The sequence below is a fragment of the Zeus faber genome, assembly GCF_960531495.2.
Source record: "Zeus faber genome assembly, chromosome: 21".
Lineage (NCBI taxonomy): Eukaryota > Metazoa > Chordata > Actinopteri > Zeiformes > Zeidae > Zeus > Zeus faber.
Genome location: NC_137208.1, coordinates 5,013,327 through 5,033,090, shown reverse-complemented (window position 1 = coordinate 5,033,090; position 19,764 = coordinate 5,013,327). Strand labels below are relative to the sequence as shown.

At 41.5% G+C, this 19,764-nt stretch overlaps 1 protein-coding gene and 2 gene segments (V, D, J or C); 2 read left to right on the top strand and 1 right to left on the bottom strand.

Annotated features, from left to right (window-relative positions):
- Positions 1 to 520: 520 nt before the first annotated feature.
- LOC307246424 (Ig kappa-b4 chain C region-like) lies at positions 521 to 1,249 on the top strand. The segment is given in 2 exons: positions 521 to 569; positions 906 to 1,249.
- A 1,027-nt stretch (positions 1,250 to 2,276) lies between these two features.
- On the bottom strand, positions 2,277 to 2,767 carry LOC307246423 (immunoglobulin kappa variable 4-1-like). The segment is given in 2 exons: positions 2,719 to 2,767; positions 2,277 to 2,611 (listed from the first exon to the last, which is right to left on the bottom strand).
- Positions 2,768 to 11,069: 8,302 nt separating this feature from the next.
- LOC307246422 (E3 ubiquitin-protein ligase TRIM21-like) lies at positions 11,070 to 12,817 on the top strand (the record flags this gene model as incomplete). The annotated part of the gene is given in 4 exon segments (XM_080022334.1): positions 11,070 to 11,147; positions 11,372 to 11,868; positions 11,870 to 12,114; positions 12,150 to 12,817. Coding segments are annotated over 4 exon segments (1,488 nt in total).
- Positions 12,818 to 19,764: the final 6,947 nt, after the last annotated feature.

Genomic DNA, 19,764 nt, shown 5'->3' with positions numbered 1-19,764 from the left:
TTTATTTCTGAGATTAACCTCAAATAATTTTAGGACTTAAATTATTTGAATAATAATTCTGATTTTACTCTCAGAATTCTGAGATAGATCGCAGGGCTCACATCATTTTCCAAAAAATTCCTATGGCCCCAATCCTCCTATCTTGCTATAGCAACTTATGACACTGGGTTAAAGATATATTTACAGAGGCATATTGAGATCCAAACTATGAAAACACAGCGTCACGTAGAATAAGAAAAAAGCAGCATAAAGCAGAATTGAAACGAATAAAAACAGATTTTTCTGTTTTTGTTTTTTTGTTCCTCTTCTTGAACACTTTATGAACATGTCTCTGGTCACTCACACACGACTGTATTTTCACTAAATATTTCATGAAATCAAAGTGTAGCAGCTGTCCATCTCCATCTGTACATGCATCTATACATGTAGAGCTGTACGGGAGGATGCACAGTGTTTGTTCTCATCTTTAAAACGTGTTTGAATGAGTGTGATGAGGTTTTTGTGCAGCTGCTGAATGAGGATGTTTCACTGTGATACGTTCGGCAGCGGCACCCGACTGGACGTCGGAAGTAAGTTCCCTTTAAATGTTGGAATTTACTCATTTATTTCTTATTATTGTTTTATTTTCATATTTAGTTTATTTTATGTATCTATAGTTTTTATTTTTCTAACTTTTGCTCAGACCAAATGCACAAAAATGACATGATGGATGAACTTTAGGTTGGTTATTATTAGACAAGTTCATATTTATATTTATTGTGTGTTGCCATATATTCTGCTATTTTTTCAGGTTATTGCATATTTAGCCAATTTTTTTATTTGTATTATTGTTGCCTATTTTTCCGCAATTTCCTCTATCTATCCATCCATCCCTCCATTCTGTCTTTCTCTGTCTGTGTTTCCAGGTGAACGCCCGCCCACCCTGACCGTCCTGCCCCCCTCCTCAGAGAAGTTGGCCTCAGTGGCGGGGTCCGCCACGCTGACCTGCCTGGCGGACGCCGGCTTCCCGTCCGACTGGAAGCTGAGCTGGACGCTGGACGACAGCAGCGGCACCACCACCGCGTTGGGCGGAGCTTCCAGCGCCGCGACCCCCGGGACACCGCAGGGGGGCGAGGGCAACCTGTACCGCTGGACCAGCACCCTGACCCTCAGCGACCGGGAGTGGACGGGGGCGGAGCGGGTGACCTGCCGGGCCCAGCGGGGCTCCCAGACCCCCGTCACCCAGAGCCTCAGCCGCCAAGACTGCTGAGACCACCACCACCACCACCCGTTGCTATGGCGACCGCTTCCACTTGTGTATTAACCCCTACATAGACCGAGCCCTAACCCACTTGATTTCAGACAATAAAGACAATAAAGTTCTCCTCATTCAATTCAACTGGTTTTATTTGGTGTTATTACACGGTGGCTCTGTGGAATACTCCCTTCTGATTGGTCCAGAGCAGCAAGGTCGGTTGTGGGTTATTTCTGAATAACGACCGCTTGGTTTGACCTTTTCCCTCGTCTCGCTCCGCCCACATGCTAATGCTAAGGCCGGTGGCTCTGGTGGTGATGGAGGACTTGAAGGAATGAATGCAGATATGTCCAGTTGAAGCTGAATATCAGTAAATAGTTTAGTGCTAAGTGAGGAGATGTCACTCTGAAGGGGCTTATTTGACCATGATGCCCGGCTGCACACACCGCCTTGTTATTCATACTTTCATCAACTTTAGCAACATGCCACTATTCTTCCACTCAGAACTCCTTTAGTGGGCTCTGAAGTACTGCCCATTTCCAAAAATGTCTAAATATTGTAAAAGTTAAAATAAAGGATGAAAACCCTGAATATTTCGAATATTAAGTCGTGAGGCCTTTGCTTACAAAAACAGGAGCATTTGAGAAACATAATAGATAAATATAATTTGAGAAAATATATAAATATAATTAATAATGAAGAAATAAGAAATATATATTTTACTATTTTATTTTGTAAAAAACTATTTATTTATTTAATAATAATAATAATAAGAAGTATTATGTTTATTTATTACAAGTGACTCTTACATACCGGAGGCATTAAGGTTTGTGCTGAACATCAACATAATATCTCACATAAAAAAACAGCTCAATGCCTGAATAAAACAATGATTTTCACAATAAAGAACTAAATAAATATTATTTATCAATAATATTCCAAAATAAATGAAATACCTTGGTTTCTTAGCCGCTGTGTCGTTAAATCCCTGAATGTGAGCGCTGGTGTGTGACGCCAGGGGAGGTTTTTGTACGAGCCTGTATCACCGTGTCCATGTGTTGACGCTCTGGGGGTAATGGAAACTCTGGCAGTAGATATCTCCAGAATCTTCTGTCTGGACGTCGGTGATGGTCAGTGTGAAATCCTTCCCGGATCCGCTCCCGCTGAATCGAGTCGGGACGCCGGAATAACGTTTTGTGACAAGATATACCAGGAGTTTTGGGGGCTCCCCGGGGGTCTGGAGGTACCAGCTCAGACGATCTCCGTGTGAATCTCGGTATACGTCACTGTTGAACTGACACCTGATGCTGACCGACTCACCCGGAGATACAAACTTGCTCTTCGGCGTCTGCGTCACCACAATCTGCCCATAAGACCCTGCAAGGAAATGGATCCAAAAAAGAGCCATAAGACCCATTGTGTTGTTACACTTCATTGAAAGATTCAATTCATTGGCTTCAGAGTCAGATTTGTTTTGCTCTTACCGTGGAGCCAGAGGGACAGCACCAAGCAGACGATGGACGTGAAGCTCATGGCTGCTCAGCTCGATGGGTCGATTCCGTCTAGAACCGGGATTCAGAGTCACCGGCTCTTATTTAAAGGCCTCGGGGGGCAGCGAGGCGTTCACATGCAAATCAACGTGTTTTGACTGCTCCTCTGAGACGGTGGCTGTGAGGAAGAAAACTACAAACTGCACAATTTGGGACTTTTTCAGGTTCAACGTGTTGCAGCGACACCTCACGGAAACTGTGAAATGTTGGTGATTGTTTTATCACAAGATTTAAAGGATATTTCAGCTTTTGCTCCCAGTCAATATCATTATTACTCCATATTTAAAACGTCATTTCAAAGATTGGTTTGTCATTTTTCCACCCACGTCTTGTGAAAATGTTGGTTCCATCATTTAGAACCGTTCAGAGCAGGAACCTCGCCGAACGCTTGACTATTGAGAAACTTCCCACTCTGCTGCAGCTTCTCACTGGGCTTCAGTGCAGTCCAAAAGAGTCAGAAAGTCTCCATATGTTATAGGTTTTATCAGGTGGTTCATGGTTTTATTTACTCTTTCACCAGAAATGGCAAAAATAAATTCCAAAGAGACTAGAAACCGGAAGTTGCGTCACTTCCTACTGGCAATCTGCTGAGTCTGCAAGCCTGAAATCACATGTTAAGTCTCCTTGAAATGTTAAAACTCCTTTTTAAAAACAGGAAACTCACGTTACAGTCAGAAAGTCTGACATTGTTTTGTGGTAAAAAAGGTCATTAACTCGTCTGTCCATCCTCAAATCAGCTGTTTTGGCCACATCCAGGCTAAGGCAAGGCCCCTGTGACACCTGCATGAAGATGGGATCTGTGTCCAGATACGTTATCTGGAGAATGAGCGCATCGTTCAGTCCTTCAACGATGGGAGTGGATCACAAACCTTCCAACGAGTCCAAACATTTCCATTACAAACACAGTCAGCCGCAGTCAGCCGCAGTTAGACGAAGTAAACTGGAGTTAGGGGACGTTTTGAACTTGTGGATGGATTCCTTTCTCAGCAATGTTACAGAAAATCTGTAGTGATTGTATCAACATGTGTTTTCCCTTATCCAGATAAAACACCCAGATACAGATTGTGTTTTAATGGCAGGTAAATGGAGCCCAAGAGACTAGAAACAGGAAGTAAGAGACTGGAAACAGGAAGTTACGTTACGATCTTCTGTAGCCAACATTGTAATGTTATTCAAAACGTGTAAAAAAAATAAATAAAAAATACACAAAGACACGTGGGTCCATATTGCCAGTTTCCCATTTTCAAAAAGAAGATTAATGGAAGTTTAAACATTTGCTCCATTGCACTGCATTCAGGCCCAGTGAGAAGCTGCAGCAGAGTGGTAAGTTCCTCTACAGTACAGCGCTCAGTGAGGTTGTTTCTATGAACAGTTATAAATAATTGATAGGAACCAACATTTTAGGGAAAATGTTGGTTGGAAAATGTTGAAAAAATTGTGAACCTATAATCCTTCAATGCTAAATTCAGCATCTCTCAGGGCCCTAAACAGGAAACAGATGAATACATACTCAAAGCTTTATGTGGTGTGGTCAAACCACTATGAGGGACACTTTGATATTTACATTAAAAACACATCAAGAAATGTGTAAGTGAACACTTGTTGTCGTTCTAATATATCCTATTAATATGAAACTTTTAGCCTTTTTTGCCGCGCTACTCCAGAGTTATTGAGCCACATGGACGTGAAAGACATGAAATGGAGCTGCTCGTCTCCACTCGCAGGCTCCCACTTTGTGGAAGGATTGGACTGACGCTCCCACAGGTGCTGCTGAGGGCGTGGCACTTTCTTTTTCTAGAAGCACACAGGGGGGAGGGGCCAAATGGACTGACAGACACTTATCTGATAGTAGGACAGTCGGGGGCAGTAGCTCAGGCGGTAGAGCAGGTACGGTGCTGAAGTGTCCTTGAGCAAGACACTTAACCCCCAACTGCCCTAACCCTAACCCTACGAGGGTGGCAGCCCACTGCCCCTAGATATGTCAGATACGAGGATGGGGAAATGCAGAGAACTCATTTCCTCCAGAGGGATTAATAAACTCTATATCATTATTATCATTGGTAATATAAATCACATCATATAATAATAACATTATATAACATCAAATAACCTGAAATAATTGGAATCTGAAAATAATGTAATATGTAATAATATAAAAAGGATAAAAATAAAATACTATTTAACAATCCGTTAAAAAAAATATATAAAAACGCAATATAATCTGATTGTGAGTTCCTTTTGATGATAATAATAATACTAATACACATAATACATAGACACACTAACGGCCACACAGGGACACTTTACACATTTTCTCCAGGAATTGTTGAGTTTTAATTGACTACACTTTCAGCCTGGAAGTGTTAATGATGGAGCGGAGCTGCCAATATTCATATCACTGTTCACGCTATGGTTTGGAGAGGACGGTAAAGTGTGAAATAATGACGATATGAGTCACCGTGGGGACGAGAACATCTGCTGGAAGACACAGGAGACTATTCTGGGCCGAGCCCAGTTATTCAACCCTGAATATGCAAATATGACTTTCAAGCCCAGAAGTGGCCTTCTCCCAGGTGGATACTCTGTGGTTTCCATGCCAGCCAGGTGTGCACACTGGTGTGGTGGTGACTTTTAGCACTTGGAGTGTTCACCCAATGACATATGGAACATAGATCATTGATAGAGACTTAATTCATCCTGGAGAGAAATTACATTGTCTCAAACAATCAAAACTAAAAGATTAAAAAAATAATAATAATAATAAAGCCATAAAAAATATGAGGTCCTTTACAATAAGATGAAGTAAAGAGTGAAGCAGAAAGATGAAAATAAGATAGAAATGGTGATGTACAAACAACCTGACATTAAATATAATAAACCTTAAACAGTAAACAAAATGTTTGCAATAAGCCTATAAACCACATAAATTGACAGTAAACGTACACTTGGTTGTTCAGATGTTTGTTTTTTTGGTTGTTTTTAAATGGAGGAGTCATGGAATTATAAGGATCATGGAATGATAAGGAGTTATGGCCCTTTGATACACAATATCAAAGTTTTGTTGAAGTAAGACACAAATTGAGACGCAGTTGAGAAGATAAGTCTGTGGTGAGGTTCTCTGTCCCTAAAATGTATTTTTATGCAGGTTAGGGTCAGGGGTAGGGTTAAGGTTAGGGTTAGTTACAGTATATACTGGATATTGAAACCCAGTGAAGCCCTTAGTGCAGCCATTCTGCACCTGTCGGACGCCGTCCTCTGGTGGTCGGTTTAGGTACTGCAAGTGGACGCCAACTCAATGGAAAAATATATAGGGGAGTTGTGGAGTTGGAATATAAAGATTTTGAGGAAAATATTTACTTTTTCGATTAAAAATGTGCAAATCCACTTCATTGTATTTTAGTTTGAAACTTTGAAAAGGCAAATAAACAGAATTTCACACAAACGTGTGTGAGATTGACATGGGTTGAGTTTGAATGCATGTGAACACAGCATCACTGTGAAAAGGACCCTTACGCATCACGACATCACAACATTCACAATACAGTTCACTTTTGGATCCTTACATCCCTCATTACCCTCCTAACAGACTGACGTGGGCTCAAGTCTTTTGCTTTTGAAAGCGGAAGCGAGAACACGTCACTCCAATTTTAGGTCCGCTGCAATGGCTCCCAGTTTCCTTTAGAGTGGATTTTAAAGTCTTCTTACTCATATACAAAGCTGTAAAAGGCGTCAGACCTGCCTGATATCTCACACAGTTGTCATCTCGTCATTTTGTGGCAGAAACAACCTTTCAGTCACAGGGTAGGACCTGCCATCACTTTTCGGCAAAGAGAAAACGACATCTTACTGGTTTTGGCCCTTTAAAGGCATTTCAACAGGTAAAAAGGATTGGGTGGGCTATAATCTTTAAAATATAACCCTAATGAATGTAACCAAGCCATTTTGAGACATAAATAATGTTTCCGTGACAGAGTAGATGCTCCAATCACTTTTTTGTCAGACGATCGGTTTTTGGCACGACACCGGCACTGTGTTCTGCCCTCTAGTGGCCAAATCAAGTCAAGAGAAATCACACACACACACACGCAACACACACACACACACACACACACACACACACACACACACACACACACACACACACACACACACACACACACTACCAACACCTGCTTTGAACCACCCCTTCAGCACCCTCCTGGTTGCATTCCTCTCCTTTCCTCCCTCATTTACTGCCATAATTATGACAGGAAGAGGCCACGTGAAAACGCCACTGGGATGGAATGTGGCAAGGGGAACTGCCACAATACACTAATATAAATAATAGACAATGAGACTGTTTATATTTTATTTAAATTAATAAAGATCAATGATTTTTTGCGCTCAAAAAAGTACTTGAAAGTTCTTGAATTTAAGATTGTAATGCCAGAATGAACCTTGTAGTTTTGGTCAGTAAACTGTCGATCTGGATGAATGAAGGATGAAAAAAGATGCAGTTGGAATCTATTTAAAGTAAAGAGATGTAAAGTGGCAATCCATAAGATTGTCTATGTTGGATCTATTATACTATATGTCCCAGAATCCATTAAAAACTGAAAAGGTTTTTTATTTTATTGAACATCCAGATTTACCTTCATTCTTATAACAGTGTTCGCTCTAAGGTCACCGTCGTTCCTCCAAAGTTCGATTTAATTCATTTGTTGTTGTTTTTTTCTTGAACGCTTACATGGGTCAGGATATTTTGTAATCCCAGGAGGCTCTTCAAAATACTATTAATGGATTACCACTTGAGTTACAGATAAATAATGTCTGTTGATTTAAAGATGAATCTATAAATCTATATAGGTTGGAGTACATGCTGCAATTCTGTTGTCCTGCCATCGGTTTGTTTACCAACACATCGATGGAGGAGAAAGACAATAGGCCAACGTGCCGGTGTCCTATACAGACCTCGGCTGTGATACTGCAATCACCCCTACCGAGCATTTTACTTGCAAATGTTGAATCCCTGGATAATAAAATGGACAAACTACAGGCACGGATTAACTTCCAGCGGGACATTGGGAACTGCTGCGTGCTGGCGTTTACTGAAACCTGGTTGGCCAATGCGGTGCAAGGACCCAGACTCGGTCGCTACCCCGGCTGGATTTTCCATCTACCAGCAGGACGGCCCTACGGAGTCGGGGTAACTCTCACTGGGATTCGGATGTAGCAGTACTTACAACACATTGCTTCACTATAAAAGTACGGCCCTTCTACCTTCCTCGGGAATTCAGCTCTGCTGCAATCAACCTGAGGCAGATTCTATTGTTGTTGGCGACTTCAATAGGGCTGATATGAGGAAAGTTTTGCCTAAATATCACCAGCACATAGTAGCTTTACATTTACATTTACATTCAGTCATTTAGCAGACGCTTTTATCCAAAGCGACTTACAAGCGAGAATAACATTCAAGCTACATTGCGACAGAGATTAGTGTTACAACAACATTCGTGTAACAATACGAATTTCCGAATTAACTTTCCTACCCGTGGTGATCTGACTCTTTACCATTGTTATTCAAAAATACCCAACAGCGACAAACCCCTCCCACGCCCTGCTTTTGCTAAGGCTGATCACACCTCCATTCTTCCCCTCCCAACCTACAGACAACGCCTAAAACAGAAAAAAAGGTATTTCGGGCAGTTCAACGCCGGAGTCAGGAATCCATTGCCACTCTACAGGACTGTTTTGAAACCACAGACTGGCAGATATTCTGTGTTGCAGCTGATGGGGACATTGATGAATACGCAGACTCTGTTTGAGCCTACACCTCCAAGTGCATTGATGATGTTGTTCTGAAAGTCCATGTTTGGACTTTCCCGAACCAAAAACCCTGGCTTAACGGGGATGTGCGCATGGTCCTCGAGGAAGTCTAGATATGACCCATGCACAGCCATCAGAGACGCCAAAAGACATCCAGGGACAAGTTGGAATCCAAGTACCACAGTACTGACCCAGGACGCATGTGGTGTGGACTATGATGCATCACAGACTGTTAAGGGAGCAATAACAGTGATGCCCAGGCCGCCGCCTCTCTCCCCAACAAGCTCAACACCTTCTAGGCACAGTTTGAAGTGAGCAACACCATTCCTACTGGGAGGCTAGCCAGGGACGAGGACGACTGCACTCTGTCTCGACTGTAACTACTGCTGACACGAGGAGAGCTTTTAAAAGAGTCTACGCACGGAAGTCACCAGGGCCAGATGGCATTCCAGGCCGTGTCCTCAGAGGCTGCACCGACCAGCTAGCCCAGGTATTCATCTCTATATTAAACCTCTCCCTGAACCGGTCTGCAGCCCCCATCTTCTTGAAACAGACCACCATTGTCCCCGTACCAAAGAAACCTTCCATCCTCTGCCTGAATGACCACCACCATGTCGCACTGACTTCCATCATCATGAAGTCCTTTGAACAGCTAGTCAGAACCCACATCAGCTTCACCCTTCCTGACACCTTGGACCCCCTTCAATTTGCATATCGCCGACGAGACCGCCCCCAGAGAGGACAGTGACTTGGCAAAATGGTGCCAGGCAACCTCTCTCTCAACACCTGTAAGACTAAGGAGATGCTCGTGGACTTCAGGATGCGGCAGGGGGGGGTCACACCCCCAAACACATAGACGGAGCTGAAGTGGAGATAGTCTCCTGCTTCAAGTTCCCCGGTGTGTTCATCAGAGATGACCTCACCTTCACCAGGCAAGCGGACTCTGCGCTAAAAACTGCTCAAAAGCGCCTCTACTTCCTGAGGAGACTCAAGACGTTTAGCATGTCTGCCAAAACTCTCACCAACTCCTACAGATGCACCATTGAAAGCATCCTCTCTGGCTGCACTACTGCCTAGTACGGCAGCTGCTGCGCTGCCTGTGCAAGGCCCTCCAGAGGGTGGTGAACACATCATCGGCCGCCATCTCTCCTCCGCGCAAGGCATCTACCACGCATGATGCCTTAGGAAAGCACCGAAAATCAGAAAGGACTACAGCCACCCAGGCTATTGGCTGGCATGGACTACCAGGCTCACAAACAGTTTTTATCCCCAGGCCATCAGGCTCCTCAACCAGCAATACTAATCTTATTGATCATATTGATGACACGTTCACACTTCATATGCTCTGGTCACTTGTACAGTCAATGTAGATTACCTATATTTAATGTAAGCACCTCATACTTATTATATTTAATATTTCTATTATTTTTTGTCCATTTATACTCTCCCTTTGTATATAACCAGGAGACATAGGCTACTGTGGACTGCTCCGTCCACAACCACGGCTTGTGACAGTGAGGTGTCGACTGGAGGTTTATGAAACAAAACGTCAACAAAATGGCTCGCTGGCCAAAACGTGAACATAAAGCAGCCAATAATTGATCCGAGTCACAGTCCCTTTTTGGGTCGCGATCTGGTCTGCAGATCGCGACATAAAACATAAGAAAAGCCTCCCAGTGACTCCGACCAATCAGCGGCCACGGGCTGATTGGCCGCACCAGACTACTGTGCCGGTGCGGGACGACGCCTGCGCTGGAGCCCGCAGACCCCGGCTTAACCACGCCCCCTCATCTGCCACAGCTATGTTCCCCATTTTCAAAGTTCTCTGGAACTGCTGATAGTGTTTTATTTTTTGATGCATATTTTTGATTTTTTTTGTCCTTATTTGTGACTCTTTTTTTTCTAATTTGACATCTTCTTTCTCATGCCTTCTAAACTGTTGTCGCTTGCCATGTCACAAGAATTTCGCTGTTCAGAATGAGCCTGTATGATACTGTGCAGTTGATAAATATAATGCATCGGTCCTCCCTCCTCCACTTATTCGGTCGTGACTCTTGTTCGCTTGCCAAGTGTACAGCCGCACCCTGTGGTTTCACTGTGAGGACTGTACAGGGAGCAGGTTATTAGAGGCTGCTTTGTTGTACTTCACTACTGGAAACAACGTACAAAAGTTCCCACTCCTCTGAAGAGACATTTCTGACACACGTACAACGGAGTATGCAACACACGAATTTGAGGCCAAGACAAACAATAAATACTACTTTATTCTTTATCATTATTCTTTAATTCACACGCGTTTACACTGCTTTTTGTTTTACAGGGTAGAAATTCTAACTTGACGTATTCTCGATACTCAACACATGGATATCATTAAATGTATATTTATTTTATTGAAGTCTAACTAAAACCTAAGGAAAAAGCTTCTTTAAAATGTGGAACAACGGGTTAGAGGAGAGTACTGCGTCCCATCCGTGAAATGAATGAATGTCATCGCCAGTATCTGCGCTGCAGAGCGACTTTCCCATAAACAAGTCAAGCACTCGAAACCGAAGTTCAAGGTGAGTGGAACACATGATGTTTACAAGTTAATCTGGTCCCAGCTGGCGTTTCAATGTTTGCATTAAGTGTGGCTAACTGAGATGTATTTAAGTAAAAAGTAGTACAAAAAAAAATGTAACTTTGCTAAATGAAAATATTAGAAATGATGTCAATCATTTTAGAATTATTGAAGAAAAGAAGAAAACTGTTTTCCCTTATAGTTTAACCTTTTTTTTTATTTTAGCTGAATATTGTCTTCCCTTTGTCTGAAGAGAATTTCTCATGTTCCATCTGTCTGGAAGTTTTCACCAGTCCAGGAACCTTACCATGTGGACACAACTTCTGCAAAGCCTGTATTACAACACGCTGGGATGGTGATGTCCAGTACCCATGTCCTGTGTGTCAACGGCTTTTCTATACTAGACCTGAATTACAGGTTAATACCTTCATATCGGAGATGGCTGCTCAGTTCAAAAAGTCTCAACAAGTGAGAGTTGAGTGTGTTGAACATGGAGAGGTTCCCTGTGATGTCTGCACCGGGACCAAGCAGAAGGCCCTGAAGTCCTGCCTAGAGTGTCCAGCCTCGTACTGTGACACCCACCTTGAGCCCCATCACAGAGTACCAGGCCTGAGAAGACACAAGCTGATCCACCCTGTGCACAATCTGGAAGACAGGGTGTGTAAGAAGCACCGTCGACCTCTGGAGCTGTTCTGCAAGACAGAACACACCTGTGTTTGTCAGTTGTGAGTCAGACCACAAGTTCCATCCGGTTGTTCCTGTGGAGGTAGAATATGGAGCGAAGAAGGCTCAGCTGGGGAAGACAGAGTCTGAAGTTGAGCAGATGATCCAGGAGAGACAACGAAGGACTGAGGAGATAAATCTCTCAGTGAAGCTCAGTAGAGAAGACGCCGACAGAGAGGAAGCCTCTGGTGCACAGGTCTTCACTGCTCTGATGCTCAGCATCGAAAAGTGTCAGGCTGAGCACAGTGAGAAGATCCAAGAGAAACTTAAATCCATAAAGAAAGTCGTCCGTCTTTTGCAGGGACCCTGAGGAGAGCCCTGGATCCACTGGCGGAGGCACTGAACATGGAGATGGAGAAGCTGCTTGAAGCTGAACTGAAGAGCCTCCAGCAGCATGATGTAGATCTGACTCTGGATCCTGATACAGCAAATCTTTACCTCATCCTGTCTGAAGATGGAAAACAAGTTCATCATGCAGACACATGGAAGGAAGTCCCAGACAACCCTGAGAGATTCTCTAAATGTGTATCAGTCTTAACAAAGCAGAGCTTCTCTTCTGGAAGATTTTACTTTGAGGTTCAAGTTAAAGAGAAGAATAACTGGGCTTTAGGAGTGGCCAGAGAGTCCATCAACAGGAAGGATGGCATCACAGCGAGTCCTGAGGATGGCTGCTGGACTATTTGGTTGACAAATGGAAATGAGTACAAGGCTCTTTCTGCTGCAAGTCTCCTTCTCTCTCTGAGAGCCAAGCCCCAGAAGGTGGGGGTGTTTGTGGATCATGATGAGGGTCTGGTGTCCTTCTATGATGTGGAGTCCAGGGCTCATATCTACTCTTTTACTGGTTGTACATTTAAGGAACCACTCTACCCATTCTTCAGTCCAGGTGTAAATGATGGTGGTAAAAACTCCGCCCCCCTGATCATCTCACCTGTCAATCAAACACATTAACATTTTAGTTTCAGTTTCCTGGGAGATGATTTGTAGTCAATGGAGAAAATAATTCATATTATATTGGATTTAACTTCATTTCTCCTCCATGCTTTAATAATTTAACTTTACTTTTACTTATTTGAATTATTGACTCATATAAAAGCGTTTATTGTAAAATTTGCCTAAACTTAGTTTGGGTAACTTACTTGGATTCTCTTTCCAGGTGAGATGAATATTTTATTCTCATTGTCTTTAACATATCACCAGGGATTTACAACATAATATACAAATGAAATTACTTTTTTTGTTTGTTTAAGCAGCTCAGTACAAATCCATGTGTTCTTTTTGAATGACCAACATTTGAATGAAATAAAGACAAACAGACTTTGTTACAAGTGACAGAAACACGTCCTCAAAGTAAAGGGTTTTAGAGTCTAAAGACAATTGTCCAACAGTGTGTAAAACTCATTCTGCTCTGTATTGTTCATAGCAGATCCAGGGGAATTACTTCAAATGAAGATACAAATAATATGTATTACACGTAAGTGTTTGGGATCAATGTTATATCTGTAATGCTTCCTCATCATAAATAATTATAATAAATCCTGAATATAGTTGAGCCAGCCTCACAGTTCAAATGGCAGCAAAGGATTTACAGCGTACAAAGGTTATTTACCTACGACTGGATGATAGAAATACCTGTGAACACAGCCTCGTTTTTAATCCCTGAAGTAGCGCAGTAGAAACCATGTTAACAGTCACAGGAGTCGTGTCAAAGAAACATTTTGGGATGGATTGATTTGTTAATTGGCTTTTAACTTCTTGCCAAGTCTCTCCAATATAATTTAAGCATAATAACAACAAGAGTGAATGTGTGTGACAAGGTTCCAGGGCCTGGCAAAGCGGCTGAACAAAATGTATGGGTCGTAAAAAAATGTAATAAAGAAAGATATAATCTGGTAGAAGGTGTTCAATAATAAAGTTAAATCACTGGAACAAAGAAAAAGGTTGAAATAAAAAACACATTGAAACATAATTTCCCAACATAGAGTAAACACTTTAAATGTCTTTTTTCAATGAATGTGATGGCAATGTGTTCACTTTGCTGCTCACTAGGGGGCGATACAGTTTGTATAATTGATGATTTATTTTCATAGTCTGAGATTTAATGAAGTGTTTTGTTGCTTACTTGTTGTGGAAATTCACTATAACATTATTTACTGTGGAAAGACCTCGTAGTATTACCAAGGTGATACTATAGGTTTTATATATTTGGGAAATTACAGAGAATAGTGAAATAGCATCAGTGATGTTTTCATGTCCTTTACAGTCAAACAAACGCTGAAGGTTTCCCACTACAACGTTGTAATAAAAAGTGTTGGTTTAGCCAAAGTCAGAGGATGGTTTACTCTATTTACCTGTGTATACTTTCCACCACAACAGGGCCAGCCTTGGGCACTGGGAAAAAAAACGGTACACTCCTTTATTTCATTGCCTCGCATTACACTACACCGCACCACATGACTGATCAGAGTTCATCAGCTTGGAGTGAAACCGACTGTAAATACATTTCAGGGATTCATAAACCTGGGAACCGGGGATGTTCAGAAGGACAGACTAGTACCGGAATCCTCTTTCAGCGCTCTCCTCCCAACTCGTGTTCTGCAGTACTTTCAGGATGTCTCCAGTCGGAGAATCTGCCGACAAAAGCATTTCACTGTTTAGACAAAACTTGGCTCACAAAACAACACAAGTACTGTTGCTCTCATGTCACGTTATATTGTCGTCAATCACACATAAGGAAACAAAACCGGCAAATTACTCTTTTGCCGCAGTGACTCCCGACTCATTTAAATGATTTTTTCACAACGAGTGAATTGTTCTCCATTCCACACCATTCCATCAGATAGTGGTGCGACTCCCTCAATGTATTCCTCTGCACATGCATGGGCCCTCTGGCACGCTGGGCCCCTGGGTGCGTGCTGAGGCCGGTCTGATCCGGGCCAAAGGATGTTGATATTGAAGTACTCTGAGCAAAGTTTAGTCAATGCCTGTCGTGGAGTTGATGTTTAATGATATCGGGCCGTACATTGTCAGGGATTAAACATGATTATTTTATAACATATTCGTTTATAATACGATGAACGTTGGAATCTATTCTGATATTGACTGAAACTGCATTCAGTCAAACTGCATTACATTATTGCAATCCATAGTCTACTAAAAATAAATACAGACGTGTATGACATTGTATCAGGTGAACAACAACACAGCAAAAGACACTGAAAAACACGCAAGGAAAAAGGAACATGTAGATTGTAGGAATGTAGGAACATGGAGATTCAATTTCCCAAGACCACCAAGTGACCAAACATTTAGGACTAAATGTAAAAATCTTGATGAAGAGGAAAAAGATCAGTGTGAAACAGAAATCCATTCAGAAAAAGCTCTGCGATTTAATAATAACTCACAAATGACAAGAAATGAATCCGAAGCCACAGTAAAACAATCATTTATGAACTGATTCTGAATCCGAACACTCATTTTGTTTCAGTTGATGATTTGTTTGGTTATATGGCAGTGTCAGACTGTAGCTGGAAACGCAGTACAACGAGATGACAATTCTGTGAGATATCAGGCAGGTCTGACGCCTTTTACAGCTTTGTATATGAGTAGGAAGACTTTAAAATCCACTCTAAAGGAAACTGGGAGCTATTGCAGCGGAAATAAAATTGGAGTGACGTGCGCTCACTTCCGCTTTCAAAAGCAAAAGACGGGAAACCACGTCAGTCTGTTAGGAGGGTAATGAGGGATGTAAGGATCCAAAAGTGAACTGTATTGTGAACGTTGTGATGTCGTGATGCGTCAGGGTCCTTTCACAGTGATGCTGTGTTCACATGCATTCAAACTCAACCCGTGTCAATCTCACACATGTTTGTGTCAAAATATGTTTATTTGCGTTTTCAAAGTTTCAAAATAAAATGCAATGAAGTGGATTTGTACATTTTCGATATAAATAATATTTTCCTCAAAATCTTCATACTGTATTTTTCCAATGAGTTGGCGTCCACTTGCAGTACCTAAACCGACCACCAGAAGACGGCGCCCGACAGGTGCAGAATGGCTGCACTAAGGGCTTCACTGGGTTTCAATATCCAGTATATACTGTAACTAACCCTAACCTTAACCCTACCCCTGACCCTAACCTGCATAAAAATACACTTTAGGGACAGAGAACCTCACCACAGACTTATCTTCTCAACTGCGTCTCAATTTGTGTTTAACTTCAACAAAACTTTCATACTGTGTATTTTTTAGTTTACAACGCTAGAATCTTATAGTACAATGTGCCATCTTGTGGAAAAGGCCATAACTCCTTATAATTCCTTGACTCATTGTTATTCCATAACTCTGTATAATTCCAGGACTCCTTTTAATTCCATGACTCGTAATAATTCCATAACTCCTGATAGTTCCATAACTCCTTATAATTCCATTACTCCTCATAATTCAATAACTTTTATAATTCCATAACTCCTTTTTATTCCATTAATCCTTATTATTCCATAACTCCTAATAATTCCATAACTCCTAAATTTAAAAAACAACCAAAAAACAAACATCTGCACAACCACCACAATGTGAATTTGTTCATAACCAAGTGTACGTTTACTGTGTGGTTTACAGGCTTCTTGCAAACATTGTGTTGACTGTTTAAGGTTTATTATATTCAATGGTTTATTGTACATCACCATTTCTATCTTATGTTCCTCTTTCTGCTTCACTCTTTATTTCAATTTATTGTAAAGGACCTTATATATTTTTTTAAATATACTGTATATATATTTTACTTTTGATTGTTTTATTTTTAGGTTGTACACATACATATTTTTTTTATCATTAGGTTTCATATATACCGCTATTTTTTCATTGTGTACAATGAACTCTTGATTGTATATTTTCAAATGTTTCCATATACTGCTGTTTTATTTTGAATATTTTTATTATATTACTTTATTATTTTGCTGCTGAGCTGTTGAGATCATGTAAATTCCCTCTGGGATGAATTAAGTCTCTATCAATGATCTATGTTCCATATGTCATTGGGTGAACACTCCAAGTGCTAAAAGTCACCACCACACCAGTGTGCACACCTGGCTGGCATGGAAACCACAGAGTATCCACCTGGGAGAAGGCCACTTCTGGGCTTGAAAGTCATATTTGCATATTCAGGGTTGAATAACTGGGCTCGGCCCAGAATAGTCTCCTGTGTCTTCCAGCAGATGTTCTCGTCCCCACGGTGACTCATATCGTCATTATTTCACACTTTACCGTCCTCTCCAAACCATAGCGTGAACAGTGATATGAATATTGGCAGCTCCGCTCCATCATTAACACTTCCAGGCTGAAAGTGTAGTCAATTAAAACTCAACAATTCCTGGAGAAAATGTGTAAAGTGTCCCTGTGTGGCCGTTAGTGTGTCTATGTATTATGTGTATTAATATTATTATTACCATCAAAAGGAAATCACAATCAGATTATATTGTGTTTATATATATATTTTTTAACGGATTGTTAAATAGTATTTTATTTTTATCCTTTTTATATTATTACATATTACATTATTTTCAGATTCCAATTATTTCAGGTTATTTGATGTTATATAATGTTATTATTATATGATGTGATTTATATTAACAATGATAATAATGATATAGAGTTTATTAATCCCTCTGGAGGAAATGAGTTCTCTGCATTTCCCCATCCTCGTATCTGACATATCTAGGGGCAGTGGGCTGCCACCCTCGTAGGGTTAGGATTAGGGCAGTTGGGGGTTAAGTGTCTTGCTCAAGGACACTTCAGCACCGTACCTGCTCTACCGCCTGAGCTACTGCCCCCGACTGTCCTACTATCAGATAAGTGTCTGTCAGTCCATTTGGCCCCTCCCCCCTGTGTGCTTCTAGAAATAGAAAGTGCCACGCCCTCAGCAGCACCTGTGGGAGCGTCAGTCCAATCCTTCCACAAAGTGGGAGCCTGCGAGTGGAGACCCAGCAGCTCCATTTCATGTCTTTCAGAGTTCATGTGGCTCGGGGGTGGTAGCTCAGGAGGTAGAGCTGGTGGTCTAGTGATCTAAAGGTTGCTGGTTCGATCCCAGGCTCCTGCTAGCATACTGAAGTGTCCTTGAGCAAGACCCTTAACCCCTCATTGCTCCTGATGGCTGCGTCCGTCGGTGTTTGAATAATTGTAAGTCGCTTTGGATAAAAGCGTCTGATCAATGACTAAATGTAAATAACTCTGGGAGGAGTAGCGCGGCAAGAAAGGCTAAAAGTTTCATATTAATAGGATATATTAGAACGACAACAAGTGTTCACTTACACATTTCTTGATGTGTTTTTAATGTAAATATCGAAGTGTCCCTCATAGTGTTTTGACCACACCACATAAAGCTTTGAGTATGTATTCATCTGTTTCCTGTTTAGAGCCCTGAGAGATGCTGAATTTAGCATTGAAGGATTATAGGTTCACAATTTTTTCAACATTTTCCAACCAACATTTTCCCTAAAATGTTGGTTCCTATCAATTATTTATAACTGTTCATAGAAACAACCTGTTCGCTGAACGCTGTACTGTAGAGGAACTTACCACTCTGCTGCAGCTTCTCACTGGGCCTGAATGCAGTGCAATGGAGCAAATGTTTAAACTTCCATTAATCTTCTTTTTGAAAATGGGAAACTGGCAATATGGACCCACGTGTCTTCGTGTATTTTTTATTTATTTTTTTTACACGTTTTGAATAACATTACAATGTTGGCTACAGAAGATCGTAACGTAACTTCCTGTTTCCAGTCTCTTACTTCCTGTTTCTAGTCTCTTGGGCTCCATTTACCTGCCATTAAAACACAATCTGTATCTGGGTGTTTTATCTGGATAAGGGAAAACACATGTTGATGCAATCACTACAGATTTTCTGTAACATTGCTGAGAAAGGAATCCATCCACAAGTTCAAAACGTCCCCTAACTCCAGTTTACTTCGTCTAACTGCGGCTGACTGCGGCTGACTGTGTTTGTAATGGAAATGTTTGGACTCGTTGGAAGGTTTGTGATCCACTCCCATCGTTGAAGGACTGAACGATGCGCTCATTCTCCAGATAACGTATCTGGACACAGATCCCATCTTCATGCAGGTGTCACAGGGGCCTTGCCTTAGCCTGGATGTGGCCAAAACAGCTGATTTGAGGATGGACAGACGAGTTAATGAACTTTTTAACCACAAAACAATGTCAGACTTTCTGACTGTAACGTGAGTTTCCTGTTTTGAAAAAGCAGTTTTAACATTCAAGGAGACTTAACATGTGATTTCAGGCTTGCAGACTCAGCAGATTGCCAGTAGGAAGTGACGCAACTTCCGGTTTCTAGTCTCTTTGGAATTTATTTTTGCCATTTTTGTTGAAAGAGTAAATAAAACCATGAACTACCTGATAAAACCTATAACATATGGAGACTTTCTGACTCTTCCTGACTCTTTTGGACTGCACTGAAGCCCAGTGAGAAGCTGCAGCAGAGTGGGAAGTTTCTCAATAGTCAAGCGTTCGGCGAGGTTCCTGCTCTGAACGGTTCTAAATGATGGAACCAACATTTTCACAAGACGTGGGTGGAAAAATGACAAACCAATCTTTGAAATGACGTTTTAAATATGGAGTAATAATGATATTGACTGGGAGCAAAAGTTGAAATATCCTTTAAATCTTGTGATAAAACAATCACCAACATTTCACAGTTTCCGTGAGGTGTCGCTGCAACACGTTGAACCTGAAAAAGTCCCAAATTGTGCAGTTTGTAGTTTTCTTCCTCACAGCCACTGTCTCAGAGGAGCAGTCAAAACACGTTGATTTGCATGTGAACGCCTCGCTGCCCCCCGAGGCCTTTAAATAAGAGCCGGTGACTCTGAATCCCGGTTCTAGAC